A 14,782-nucleotide genomic window follows, 5' to 3' on the forward strand; every position below is an offset into this window, starting at 1 on the left:
ATCAATGTAGTGCAAATGTACGACGTGTAGTTACATTTTTTTTGAGAGGTGAACCGCCCGAGGGCTACACCGGACCATACCCGCCCGTGCATTTGATGTAGAAGCATAAAGTAGCCTTAATAAAGCAAGGTCATGTGACTCTAGATGCGTTAGGGAAAATATTTGTAGAAATTGACCTAGAAAAATTTGATCGATTATAGATTCTGAATGTTGATTTCGATTACTTTTTGATTAATTGCTCAGCCCTACTCAAGTGGTTCCGTACACGTTTTCTTTTTTCTACTTAACACAAAAGAAGATATTTTAAAGAAAGATGAAATCCTGAAACCATTTACTTCCATAGAAAAACAATTACTATGAAAGTCAATGGTTTCCAGCTTTCTTCAAAATATCTTCTTTAGAACTCATAAAGGTTTAAAACAAGGATGGGATTAATGTTTGAGTGAGTTATCTTTTAATGCAGTAGTGTGCACTAATACAGACAGTTTATAGTAATAGCACATCCAGTCGCAGCTCTACCACGACAGTTTAAACAGTCAGTGTTGCCCACCTCTCTTGCACTAACTTCCCCCTTCAAGAATATATCAATTACAGCTGCATTGCACTGATGTCATATTGCGAGTCATTATCAGATTCAGAGACACACACTATTCTGGCGATCGATCGCCTGCGGCTTAATCAATAGTGCTGCCCCCGACGACGCGCTCGGATGAAGAGAACAAACTGCGACCGGCCTGAAAATGTGTTTGTTCCAACACACTGATTAACTAATTTAAACAAGTGTTGCTGGTTTGATCGCCCACACATCAGCTGCCATCTTTCAAGAGAGATATCGGAGCGATGGAAATAGATGTGTTGGGGGGTGTGTGTTTGTGTGCGCTGGGCAGCTGAAGTGCGACAGTGTGTTGTGTTTCTGAGTGTGTGTGATTAGACAGAGCAGATGTATGAGACCGCAGTGGCTCGTATATGCTGGAGATCATGAAATAACCCGAGCGGTGGATGTTGATTGTGTCTAGTGGCCATGTGTGTGTGGGGAGCCAGAGCGCATGTCTTTTGTTTTAGTGAAGGATCCGTGTGTGTGTTTGAAGGAGGTTGTGTACTGTATGTTGGGTCAGGCTCCCCGCACCCCTCCACTCCTGCTGTGCAGTTTCCATCAGGCCACTGCAGTGCTGGTGTAACCCTAGACCCCAGGGAACAACACTGCCTCTGTCCCTCCACCTCCAAATCAATACAGCTCCACACAACCCTGACAACCTGGGGGAAACCATACACACACACACTCCCAATCTTGACACAAATGTGTAGACGCATATAAACTTGATCTTCATGCATTATTTGCGAGAAGAAATAAAGATGCAACAGTAGAGTAGACAGATGCACATTATTGAACACAATTGTTTTCCACCATATGTGACCCTGGATCTGGGTTAATTTTTGGGGGCCAAATAACAATTCATTTTTTTTGCCATATAACATTGTATTAGTCAAAATGATTTTTTTATGATTTTTATGATTATTTAGGACAGAAATCATTAGTATATTAAGTATTGGTTATGTTCCATTGAGATATTTAGTGCATTTATTTATTTTTATTATTTTTATTATTGCTAAAAAAATTATTTTTTTTTCCCCTTTGAGATGTACCTCGACCAATTATTGTCCTGTCCCAACAAACCATATGTCAATGGAAAGCTTACTTATTTAGAGACCATATAAATCAAAATGAAGTTAGACTTAAATGTATACATGTTTTATCATTGGTTTTTTACTGGGACGCGGTGGTGCAGTAGGTCGTGCTGTCGCTTCACAGCAAGAAGGTCGCTGGTTCGAGCCTCAGCTGAGGCTGTTGGCATTTCTGTATGGAGTTTGCATGTTCTTCCCGTGTTCACATGGGTTTCCCCCGTGTGCTCCGGTTTCCCCCACAAGTCCAAAGATATGCGGTACAGGTGAATTGGGTAAGCCAAATTGCCCATAGTGTATGTATGTGTGCAAATGAGTGTGTATGGGTTTCCCAGTGATGGGTTACGGCTGGAAGGGCATCTGCTGTGTAAAACATATGCTGGCAAAGTTGGCAGTTCATTCCGCTGTGGCCACCCCAGATTAATAAAGGGACTGAGCTGAAAGGAAAATGAATGAATGAATGAATGAATGGTTTAATTATACACTACCTTCCAAAATCTTGTCAGAAAGTTTTAGGTTGTCTTCTTGTTGATCATTTGGTATCAATAGTGGCTTTTATGGAAGGCAAATGCCTCTGGATGACACTTTTTTTTTGACTGAAATAAAATATGATCATACCTAGATTTTTAATTATTTATTTAGGACAGTAAGGTCTGACTTTGCTTAGACAAAGTCACCTAGCAGAAATAATGTACAGTATAGAATATAAAGTTATGGTGCAGTGGAAAAATAATTAATTTTGTGTATGACTCCCATGAGCTTGGACAACTGCATCCATCTCTGCAATGACTCAAATAACTTATTAATAAAGTCATCTAGAATGGCAAAGAAAGCGTTCTTGCAGGACTCCCAGAGTTCATCAAGATTCTTTGAATTCATCTTCAGTGTCTCCATCATCTTACCTCAGACGTGCTCAATAATGTTCATGTCTGGTGACTCGACTGGCCAAACCTGGAGCACCTTGACCTTCTTTGCTTTCAAGAACTTTAATGTGGAGGCTGAAGTATGAGAAGGAGCGCTAAACTGCTGAAGAATTTGCTCTCTCCTGTGGTTTGTAATGTAATGGGCAGCACAAATGTCTTGATACCTCAGTCTGTTGATGTTGCCATCCACTCTGCAGATCTTTTGCACGCCCCTTTACTGAATGTAAACCAGAACTATGATTTTTCCTTCACCAAGCTTGACTGATTTCTGTCAGAATCTTGGGTCCATGCGGGTTTCAATAAGTCTTTTGCAGCATTTGTGATTATTGGGATGCAGTTCAACACATAATTCATCTGAAGAATCTACCTTCCGCCACTTTTAAATGATCAACTAGAAGTGAAGTGATTATTTGTTGATCTTACAACTGGGATTGACGACAAGACCTTTGTCAGGCAGTGTATATCTTTACAGGACCTTTTTTGGTTGGTTTTATAGTGGTTGGTGTTAAAGTATAACGTACAAATAAAAGAAAGTGATTTGACACAAAACTGGCAGTGTTTTAGCGAATCCAAGTCCCAGTATTCACCAATCAAAACCTAAAAAATCGTTCTTGTAGTGTGAAATACTTAATTCGTCATTTAGGACGCATAAACTTGATCAGCAGCAGTATCGAATGAATTGAAATGAAATGACTTGAGATTATTATTACTGTTATTAGTGTTGTTATTGTTTTTGTTGTTACCATCATCAGCCTAAATGAAAAGATAGGCGACCCAGATGTTAATTTGGTCTCACGTAGAGCTGTGGCATCAGCTATATTACGACAGTGGCTGAGCTGCGTTTGGCTCTGCGGCAGGTGAGGATTGACTTTGGCTTTGTGGGGAATAACTGATAATTGATTGAGCAGCAGCATATTCTTGGGGACTCGGCTAAGGCAGGTTTGGGTAAATTGGGTCGTTAGTTGCTCCTGACATGTGCGCATGTGACAGTGCGGGCAGGTACGCCGTATTGACTCATTGCTCATTGTCATGTGAGTCCCAGGATCGTTTCACCGTGCCGTTGCTTTTTCCTGTTCCGTTTTGTTGTAATTCCAATATGTGAAACAGGTGCTTGGTGATGAGGACAAATGATTTGCAATATGTTTGGGTTTTGTCCGATGTGCACCTCCGTCTCGTTCTCCTCTCCAGAGCTCAGAGCGAGATATAGACAAGGCTGGCCTCTGCTGGCAGGGGAACAGCAGCGCAGGCAGCGTCACGCTAAAGGAGAAGTGCTTTGCTCTCATAATGGGGTCAGTGGCTCCCAGAGAGATGCGTCTCCTCGCTCAAGAGCCCTCCTTGTGTTCGTCTCCTCTCTGTTTCATGCAGGAGGGGCGGAAAAGAGAGAGAGAACGGGATGGAAAGAGAAGGAGGACGCGAGACGCACATCCCCTGACAGGCTGCCATTGATTCGGTCTGGGGTTTTAAGACCCAGTGGTTTGGCCTTCCTCCGATAGAACTGCCCATCCCCTTCTTTCAGCAGCAATCATTTGCAAAATATGTGCACTATGATAAGAGGCTGAAGAATAAGTATTTATCAACCAAAAACCATGTTTAATCCTTCAGATTTGTCTCCCCCTATTCCGATTTTTTTTATCAGGGCATAAAAACCACAGCCTATCTCTCTTGGAGAGATTAATCTGGGAAAGGAGCTTTGAGAGGGAAAGTGGGATGATTGCCGGCTCTTCTCTGGGAATTGGGTTTATGGTCCAGGGAAAAGCATGCGGAAAAGCAGAGCTGCCGAGAGACAGCAGCAACACAATAACCATTTAGCCTGTGCATATCTGCTCCTGTTCAAGCCCTCACGCAACGGCTGATTGATCTGTTTACATGATCACGCTTTTAGGTCATTGTTCCTCCTCTTTCCACCATTATGGCTTTCTTTTGTGCGCATCTGTTTTTGTAGCGGTTATAGAATAATCTCTTTTAAAAAATTATTTTGGTCCTTTTAAAATGCTTTTGGTCCTTTACAATGAAAAGGTTGAGAAGATGCATTTGCACAGTTTTTATTGTATAAATCTACCAAATTAATAAACACATTTTTAAGAATGTTTTATATATGAAGAGTTTAGATGCAAAAACCTTTAAGTATCGCCAGAAATTTCAATCGAAAATGAGCATTAATCTTGGCGTCTTTTGTTTATGTTAAGTTATTACACTTTGAAGACTATGAAAAGAACTTATTATTTTCCATAAAAGTGAAATTACTCAACCTACACACAGGAGCTTGATAAAATGCTCATTTTTGAATGAAATTTCAGACAGCGTTTAGAAGTTTTTGCATCTGAACTCTTCATACATAACATTATATTTTGCGTGTCAAAATCAGAATGTACCCATAGCTAACTCACAAAAGCATAGTGATAAAATTGTCTTTCTACAATTACACAATAAACATTTATCAATATATTAGTATACACATATTTACAGTTGAAGTCGGAATGAAACCCCCTGAGGTATTAGCCCCCCTGTTTATTCTTTCCCCAATTTCTGTTTTATGGAGAGAAGATGATTTTTCCAACACATTTCTAAACATAATAGTTTTAATAAATCATTTCTTATAACTAATTTATTTTATCTTTGCCATGATGACAGTAAATAATATTTGACTAAATATTTTTCAAGACACTTCTATACAACTTAAAGTGACATTTAAAGGCTTAACTAGGGTAATTAGGTCAACTAGGCAGGTTATGGTAATTAGGCAAGTTATTGTATACAATGGTTTGTTTTGTAGACTATCAAAAAATAAATAGCTTAAAGCAGCTAATATTTTTTACTTTAAAATGTTTTTTATTTAATTTAAAACTGCTTTTATTCTAGCTGAAGTAAAACAAATAAAACTTTCTCCAGAAGAAAAAAATATTATTATACATACCGTGAAAAATCCCTTGCTCTGTTAAACATCATTTGGGAAATATTAAAAAAAAGAAAAAAAAATTCCAAGGAGGGCTAATAATTCTGACTTAAACTGTACATGTATAATATTTATTCATTTCATTATATATATATATATATATATATATATATATATATATATATATATATATATATATATATATATATATATATACAGCCAACACCTCTGCAAAGTTTTTAGTCTTATTTTGTCAATTGTAATTCTTCATTAGTTTGTTTTATCCTTCAGTAATGGTGCTAAATCATTTTGACATGTACTTTCTTTAAATGAAGGTTATTGATGTGATGAATTCGTTTGTAGCTGTTTGGTTTGCTTCATGACTTCTCGCAACATGAGAATGATTCTAATGTGCTCTATAGATGTTCTACAAACTGATGATGACTTCTGCTTCTGGGAACCCAAAAATATAAATGTCCATCTAAGATTCTCCACACACAAGTGCAAAAAATGGTTATTTTAGGAAAACTTCACTGCGAGGTTTCATGGAGGACTCCGAATGGTTATTTCATGGTATTGTCTTTAAAAACATCCCCCTTTTTAAACAGTGTAACGTGTTGTTTTTGTCTCCTACTTTTCTCCTTCTCTTCAATACAGAGAGCCTTGATATGTGATTATAAATGTATGTTCCATTCTCACGAGTCCATATAGTAGGAGCGCCTCATAACACAATGCCGCGATTTAAAAGATTCATAAACATGCGTGTTAGACTCCAGCATAAACAAATCAGCGCACTCGAAATCAAACGCAGGGCCAATGTTGTGTTTTTCCGCCCGGTACAAAAGTGTGGGTGGATGAATGGGTTCGCCAGTGCACACGTGCCCAATATTTAATGGGAGGGTGTGGAGAAGAAAGAAACGGCGAAGAAAGGAAGGTGTTCGCTCATGGCTTCAGAGCTTGAACTCCTCTGTCAAAGTGGGACTGCTAGCCTTGAGATGGATGGACAGGCCTGGTGGGTAAATGGAAAGAGAGATGGATAGAGGGAGAGAGCGAAGGAGACGGGTGGAGGTGTGGGCACGTAGCTTATTATTTCTCTCCTCATGTGTTCTCTTCTGTTCCCCTGCAGAACCACACACTGAGCCAGCACGCACAGTGAGACCGGGCCCCGCAGGACTCCCGGTTCAGCCTAGAACCCCGACCCAGGCCCGGTGGGGGAGGAACATTTCAACATCACAGCCAATCAAAGTGTCATTTGCTACTCACATGTAAAACTCTAACGATTCCGCCACCAGGCGCAGCTATTACGAACGGTGGGGAATGAATATTAATGGGATATGCTATTAAAAAAGAAAAGGAGAGGGAAAAAATAGGAGATGGAGAGAAAAAGGTATTCTACGTGCAGTATTTTTTATCGTCCCTTCTTCCCGGTTGTGTGTTCCTTATTTTCTCCCCGTTCTTTTTTGGTTTTTCTTGATTTTTTTTGTTTGTTTGTTTTGGTTTGGTTTTTGGGGAGAGAGGACTAAAGATGAAAAAAACAAGGAAAAGACACCCTCTGCCTGATTTTAATCTCTAGAAATACATATCTTGTCCTCTGTTGCTTCATGTATCAAACCTTCATACGTGCCAATTTAGTTCTTTTCAATGCATATATCCTTTTTGTTTGTTGATTTATTTGTACCATTTATTTCTTGCAGTAAATAGGTACTTGTGCTGTGCTGTGATTGCTTGCCAGTCGTAATATTTTTCCTTTCTATTATTATTGTTATATATTTTCTTTTTCTAATTACAGTAAAAAAAAGACAAAAAACATATAAAGGAGAAAAAAAGCTAAAAAACATAATGGTTTTGATCGGATTTTCCAGTACATGGGCCTTATGGATGTTGTAAAAATGAATATCATTGATTTCAGTGCAACTGGATGATGTCTGCTTTTTAAATGTGAATTAACCAGATTGCAATAAACTAGTACAGTTGAAAATAAACAAATAAATAAATCATGAATAAAGGGAATCTGTGCATCTGAAGTGAGTGTTCTTTCAAAGTGCGGATAAAGCGTATTGAAGCGGCTGAACTCCTCCGAGTGGCTGCGTTCCCTTGATGCCCTTTGAGCTCTATTCTTCTTGTCATGCTTTCTATTTAACAATAAATATCAGCCTGCTACAGTAATGCTGCTCATAAAACATACAATGTGCATGGGGGGAAAAACTTCTAATGACAAGGATGAAAACTCTTGGACGGAGGTTTATTTTTACATTTAGAGATTCAGTCAATAAATCATGCTGACTATTTCAATGTGGTGATGTCATTGGCCTATGAACATTTCATGCTTGTTATCAAACTATTTCATAACTATAACAAGAGGCAATTCAATCGTAACTTCATGTTAAAACAGCCATCATAACAATATTTATCAATAAGTGGCTCTTTTTGGAGTCTCGAAAGCGATAGAAATTAAAAATGTAAAACAGGAAATATATTGGGACCATTGTTTTTGTTTACATCCCTCAAAATGGTCTATATGCAAGTGGATATGCTTATAGATGATAATGTGTCAAGCAGTTCTATAATAAATATTGTAAACATTACATTTCATCTGCCAAATGGGGAGTAAGTTCATATTGGATCACTATACCCAGCAAACAATTTTGTGTTTAGTAGACGTCTAATAGATATATAAACGTAGACAGCTTGGCTAAAACGAGGCTTACCTTGGGCTGTCAGTGAAAATCTAGTAGACATCTAAGAATAGCCCAAAACTAGACTAGTTGTCGGTTAGGCACTTCATATGTGTAGTCATTCATCTCTGTTTATTTAATGACTAGTTTTGGCCTATTCTTAGACGTCTTTTTTTATTTTCACACACAGTGCAAATTTAGCCTTGTTTTAACCAGGATGACTATGTTTAGACATTTATTATGCATCTATTAGACATCTTTTAAACACAAAAAAGTGACTTTTGCTGTTTGTTCAAACGACTTATTTAAATTGAGCTGAATTTTTTTTTATATTTTTGGGTCAACTTAATTATTTTATGTTCAGTCCACTTAAATTTGTAAAAAAACAACAACAAATACTTTAACTTAATTTCTTCATGCTGTTACACAAATCAATTACGTGGAAGCAATTTTTACTGATTTTATAACAGATTTTTTATATACTGATTTTTTAACAGGGTGTCTGCGGGGTCTTAAAGAGTATTAAAAGTTGATAAATCTATGTAGAGAAATTTAAGGCCCTAAAAAAGTATTTAAAAAAGTCTTAAATGCTATTTTGCAATGTATTAAATTTGATATCATTTTTGATTATGCAATGTATGGTTGTATGCTAAAGTTTGCCTGAATTTAATCTGTGAATATCTGGATGCTGTGTAATTTATAAAATCAAAAAAAAATCCTGCTAGATTTGACATCATGCTGCTTTGTTTACTGCAGTAACCAAGGCAACGCCATTAATTCTGCAGTTTTATAAGTGCCAACCTGCTGAATTAGCTAGATTAAATAGATTTTTATTCAGTATATGAATAATGGTTTAGTTTTGGATTCGTTTCTTACATTAATATTAAGTAAACGTACTGTAAATTTAAAATCTTGACAGTGTTTCCAGTTGAAACCTAATGTGGTTATAAAGTCTTAAAGTGTATGGAAAGTGTCTTTAAAAAGGTCTCAAAGCAAAAGAAAGCAGGTGAATACCGAATGAGAGGATGATCACTGGCGTGCACAGGTGATGTGATGTGCATCTCTTTATGTGAAGTTAACAAGTGTTCTGGGACCTTTAGCCCGGTCAGATTACTGTGCATCGTTTTAGATACATGAGAATAATTCTTTTTTTTTTTTAAGAAAAGTTTTGTTGAATTAAAATGTGCATGTATACAGCTGTGTTTTGGTTGTTTTGACACTTTATTTAAAATGTATGTCTAACATAATAATTATTTTTTTATAAAAAAAAATATTTATTAATTTATGGTGTGGTTAGATAAATTTGGTTAATCCTTAATTTTGAGCTCTGAAAAGTCATGTGAGCTCATACTCTCAAAAAAAAAGTACTAATTGGATGAACTCAATTTAATTGAGGGCAGGATTTCCATTCTATAACTTTTTTTAGCTAAAAAAAATAAATAACTGTTTACACAAATAAATGCAATTGAGTTGGTCCAACATGAATTTAGCAAATAAAAGTTAAAAAACATTTGTATTTTTATTGAACTCAAAGCTCTGATAATATGTTTGTCTATCATGTGTCGTACATTTTGAAGTCTCTTAGTTTTATTTGAAGTTATCCTAAATGAACTAAAAGAGACAAATCTCATGACTTACATATACGGTTAATTGAGACTGATCTCAGAACTCGCTTTAGGACAATTATTGCTGAGCAACAAACTGCATTTTTGCTAATAAACCTGCCAACACCCAAAGCATGGCTGCTTCTGCAAGGTCATAATCTCAAAATTTAAAGCACTACTTGAACATCTTCTAAATCTTCAAACTTAAGTGAAGATAAAAAGTCTCTTACTAACAAGTCTTTCTATTTGCTTTAAACATCTCAGATAACTTTAATTGTACAACATTTCCTTCTCTTAATTTAATTCCATGCATTGCAAAGCATGCTGGGAACTATAATTTCTCTTACCAGGTAGCTGAACCAACACGATTTCTACCTGTTGTCACAACATAAAATGCTTTTATTAACATAATGGTTTACAAATCTAAGGGGACTGAACATGAAACAAAGAAATTTGCCAATGAAGTAGCAAGGGTTGTGTTGTTGTTGCTCATTTTAAACATGTAGCTTGAACAAGTAGCAGTAATCATTTCTTTGAGTGTACACAACACAGAAAAAAGTGAAATGAGTGAGGGGGCATGTGGACAACAGAAAATCTAAATCAAGTCATGTCAAAGTCACATTTTATGCATATAAAATATATTTCCCAACAACAAAATTGTGGCTAGTGAAAATGGCGAGTGGCTAGTAAGGTTGGAAATCTACTAGCCACAGTTGCTGGTGATCAAAAAGTTCATGCCAAGCCCTGTTAATCATTAATACAAACAGTGACAGCATTAAGTCAAACGAGTTCAATTTGATTTAAAAATCATGTAAAAATGGCACCGTGTACGGTGGTGCAGTGGGTAGCACGATCACCTCACAGCGAGATGGTCGCTGGTTCGAGCCCAGGCTGGGTCAGATGGCATTTCTGTGTGGAGTTTGCATGTTCTCCATGTGTTCGCGTGGGTTAAAAAAAAAAAAAACGGAAAGAAGGAAAATCTGATTGATAGTGCCAACCTAAACAAAGACTACACATTTCCCTCAATATTTTGTGTTGTGATGTAAATAATGAAAAACTGAGTGCTGATGGCCGGATGATTTAATGTTTGTGACTTGGGGAAATAAGCACAGAAACGTCTATTTAAAGTGGTCTTTCTTCTTTCAGCGGTGCAGTTTCTGCTTTAATTGCATCCATGTGTTTAAGCAGCTGGTTCGGCCGCTGAGTCTCATAACTTGAGCCGGACAGAAGGTCGGTGCTGTTCCCAGAAATCAGCCATCGGAACGCATCGATACACTACGGGCCCCTGAGGGCCTCTGAACCTGTTCGCTTTGGGAAAAGGGGTTCAGCACACCATCTGAGTAACTCCTAAATACTCCAAAATTGGACTTCATGAACCATCCATACTATCTGATCTTATTGAATCTCACCCTTAACTAGGGCTTCAGTTGTTTTAATATTCATGGACCTCACAGTTGTCTCAAACATGTGGATTTTGCAGTGGTTAGCACTGTTACCTCACAGCAAGAAGGTCGCTGGTTTGAACGCATTCATTTTTGCGTGGAGTTTGCATGTTCTCCCCATGTTGGGTTTGATAAAACTAAAACTGGCCGTATGTATGTGTGTGAATGAGTGTGTATGGATGTTTCCCAGTACTGGGTTGCAGCTGGAAGGGCATCTGCTGTGTAAAACGTATGCTGAATAAGTTTTCGGTTCATTCTGCTGTGGTGACTCCTGATAAATAAAGGGAAAAAGTCGAAGGAAATGAATGATTGAATATTAGCAGCCAATGACTATCAAAGTACAAGGTTGTTTACAGTCAATTAAATAGTGCTAATAATGCTTGAAGTCATACTTGCATGTAATTTCAGAGAGAATATTAAAAGTAGAGTGTTAAACAATATAGAGACCTTGTCACAAGTTGCCACTGAAGAATTGTGCGAATATAAAACTAACATCACCTCAATGTGGATTTTAAGGGTAGATGGAGATTTCTACATGAGGCCAAAGAAATGTCTGGCAGAAATAGAATCAGTCACCATTCAGTGAGTTTATTTTCCATGAAATAAAAGTGAACAGTTCTGCCTTGAGTAAATGATGACGTTATGTTTGCATTGGAGGAACTATTTATACTTCTTAGAGGTAGCATATTTATAGACATGGGGGCATTCGTGTTGTGTGTTTAATGCGTATGAATCATAGATTCATGTTCTATATTTGGTGCAGATGAAGTGTTTCAGTGTTATGTAAATGTAGTGTGTAAAAGGTATAGTCAATTATAAGCAATTGTAAAAATTGTGTTTTGTATTAATTATTATAATATTCGAGATATGTGTTATGTTAGCAAACCAGTTAAACTGTCTGTCATTCCTGAATATTGTTAGTCTTTACAACATCACAAAACACACAATGAAAAGATTTTCTATAATACACTAATTAATATATAATTATACCCTACTGAAAAAAAAAAAAACAGCTTAAACCAGCCTAGGCTGGTTGGCTGGTTTTAGCTGGTCAACCAGGCTGGTTTTAGAGGGGTTTTGGCCACTTCCAGGCTGGTTTCCAGCCATTTCCAGCCTGGTCCTAGCTGGTCAGGCTGGGAGATGATCAGCTTCAACCAGCGTGACCAGCCCAGCCAAATCCAGCTATGTCCAGCTTTAACCAGGCTGGTCAAGCTGGTTTTAGATGGTTTTAGCTGGTCACTTTCCAGCCTGACCAGCTAACACCAGGCTGGAAACCAGCCCAGAAGTGGCCAAAACCCCTCTAAAACCAGCCTGGTTGACCCGCTAAAACCAGCCAACCAGCCTAGGCCAGTTTAAGCAGTTTTTTTCATCAAATTCAGGGTAATTACATAAAATTTCCATTTTACAGCATTATATAGGATAATGCTTGACAGATTTGTTTCCAAACAACATGTAAGCAACGTGTATGATGTATACAATTAATATGTTTGTGACAGCTTTAACCTATTTGTGGAGTTTGTTTGAAATATTTATAAATCATATTTTGTGCATGCCTGTGATCGCCAGTACATAATCAAACAGACACACGAATATGAGATAGCATGATTATCTTATCTATTTCTTATCAACAGGTAGCACAGTAGTCATGTGTACTCGTATAATTTCACTAGAGGCGTTTGTGTCTTATCAGCGTCTCGAGCACTACGATAGACTCGCATGAGATGTTAGGGACCGTTGGTAAAACCCCAGACTTGATTCGCTGACATTAAGGGACGACGCCAGTATAATCCTACAGATTTTGTAATGTACATTTGATTAAACATCAAAAATCGTTTTGTTGATTATGATAATTCTTAGAAAAGAGTAGCCGGTGATCAAAATGGCTTTTTCCTCTCACACTATAAACGCGTCTTTTACGACGGTCCCTAAGATCAGAGCACAGCAGCAGGCAGAGGAAAAGTTTTGCGAATATTCACTTTATTCAGGCTGTCGGACAGTTTAAAGAGCTGCTCAGAGTTCCCGCCGGGAGCAATATTATCTATCATTTGCCTCATGAGATGAAACAAGGTAAATAATAATTATCGAGGTATGTTTGTTTATTATAGCGGAGTGGTAGACAGGCAGTTCGTGCGTATTTTAGTTCCGGGTGTGTTTCGCTGAAGTAGGAACCTCAGTGGGTTTACCAAGAAAGGTGTGTCATTCACCGCTAAACCTGAACCCCTGTGTATTAATTACTAAATGCACGATACAGGGTCATTATTAATGCATTTTCTCTGAAAACTGGCCATCATAAGGGACCATGGCGGCGGCGTTACTGTCAGAGACGGAGATCAGGCATCGGTCTATGGCGGAGGAGGATCCGAACGGGAATGAGCACGGGGCGGCCGCGCGCAGCACCGCACCTCGCTGGGGACCACAGCACGCCGGGGCCCGACAGCTCGCCAAGCTGTACTCTCCGGGTAAGACGAGCACGTCAGCTGTCATTACACACATCTGTGTCAATGTGAATGATCCTTCTACTACTGCACACTGCAGCGTCTACGGGCCAGACTAAGGCCAGGAAAGCACACACACACATCCAAAAGTTGCTTGTAGTCTTATGTGTAGAGGTCAGTTTGAGATCAATATCATGTGACAGCTCCATCAACATAATGTATTGAATGTTGGTGATTGTTTAACATTGAGCTGCGTGTATATGACCCCGTTTATGTGTTGCATGTGTTGTGCATGTGCTACTTTGTAAAACTTGTAATTGCAGCTGTCAGGGCAAAGTGTTCAGAATAAGAGGATCATTTTATAACACTTCAAGGTAATCAAGATTTAACGCTTTGTCACTGTCATATTTTTAACACTTTGTCACTGTCATATTTTTCTAATTTTCCATTTATTTATGTTTTTTAAAGTTAATGATATATTTAGCAGGATTAGAATCAGTCAATGCATGTATTTCCATTAAGTGAAGGTGGACAGTTCTGCCCTGAGTAAATGATGAGTTGTGTTGCACACTTTATGCTTTCCTGTGCAAAAGTGGTATATTTTTAGATATGGGGGCTGTCATGTTTTGTGTTTAGTACAAATGAATCATAGCTTCCGTGTCTGTATTTGGTGCATATGAGCAATGGCTCTTTTTTCTTAAATGCAAAATTGTACGTTTTGGTGTTATTTTCAAGTTTGTAAAAGTCATGGGCATATATAGACGATTCTAGATGATTTTTATTTTAATTTGGAGATATCCCCCAAATTAAAAAAAAATAATAAAATAGTTGGTTTAATTCTAAGAATCAGTTACTGATATACAAATGAAATTGTTCTCTGTGAAATATATGAAATGATATTGATAAAACATTACAGTATGGTCCCATCAATAAAAGGTTGTTAATGCATTATTTATTTATGAGGAATTCATTTGTTATTTGATATTGATATTTGATATACATGATATTTAATAATCTTTGTAAATGCTGATTTAATAAAAAGATCTTTATAACAATAAATGTATTGACAAATGTTAACTAAACCTCACTGGTAAAGGAAGTACAGATAAACTATTAAAATATGAATCCAG

The 14,782-nt window shown here is 37.5% G+C and overlaps 2 protein-coding genes across 36 annotated transcripts in view; both read left to right on the forward strand.

Moving 5' to 3' along the window:
• The window catches only part of znf423 (zinc finger protein 423), a 266,334-nt gene extending 258,828 nt beyond the window's left edge, over nucleotides 1–7,506 (forward strand). For all 33 annotated transcript variants that reach the window (XM_087292379.1, XM_087292392.1, XM_087292390.1 and 30 more), the window contains 1 exon segment: nucleotides 6,623–7,506. In XM_087292379.1, the coding sequence (XP_087148505.1) occupies nucleotides 6,623–6,652 (30 nt within the window). In that variant the 3' untranslated portion in view covers nucleotides 6,653–7,506.
• Nucleotides 7,507–13,183: 5,677 nt separating this feature from the next.
• The window catches only part of peds1a (plasmanylethanolamine desaturase 1a), a 61,211-nt gene continuing 59,612 nt past the window's right edge, over nucleotides 13,184–14,782 (forward strand). Inside the window, exons 1-2 of one of the 3 annotated variants that reach the window (XM_087291931.1) lie at nucleotides 13,184–13,408; nucleotides 13,512–13,676. In XM_087291931.1, coding sequence (XP_087148057.1) covers nucleotides 13,517–13,676 — 160 coding nt within the window. In that variant the 5' untranslated portion in view covers nucleotides 13,184–13,408; nucleotides 13,512–13,516. 3 annotated transcript variants of the gene reach the window in all.

The sequence above is a fragment of the Danio rerio genome, chromosome 18 (assembly GCF_052040795.2).
Source record: "Danio rerio strain M-AB ecotype USA chromosome 18, GRCz13ab, whole genome shotgun sequence".
Classification (NCBI taxonomy): Eukaryota; Metazoa; Chordata; class Actinopteri; order Cypriniformes; family Danionidae; genus Danio; species Danio rerio.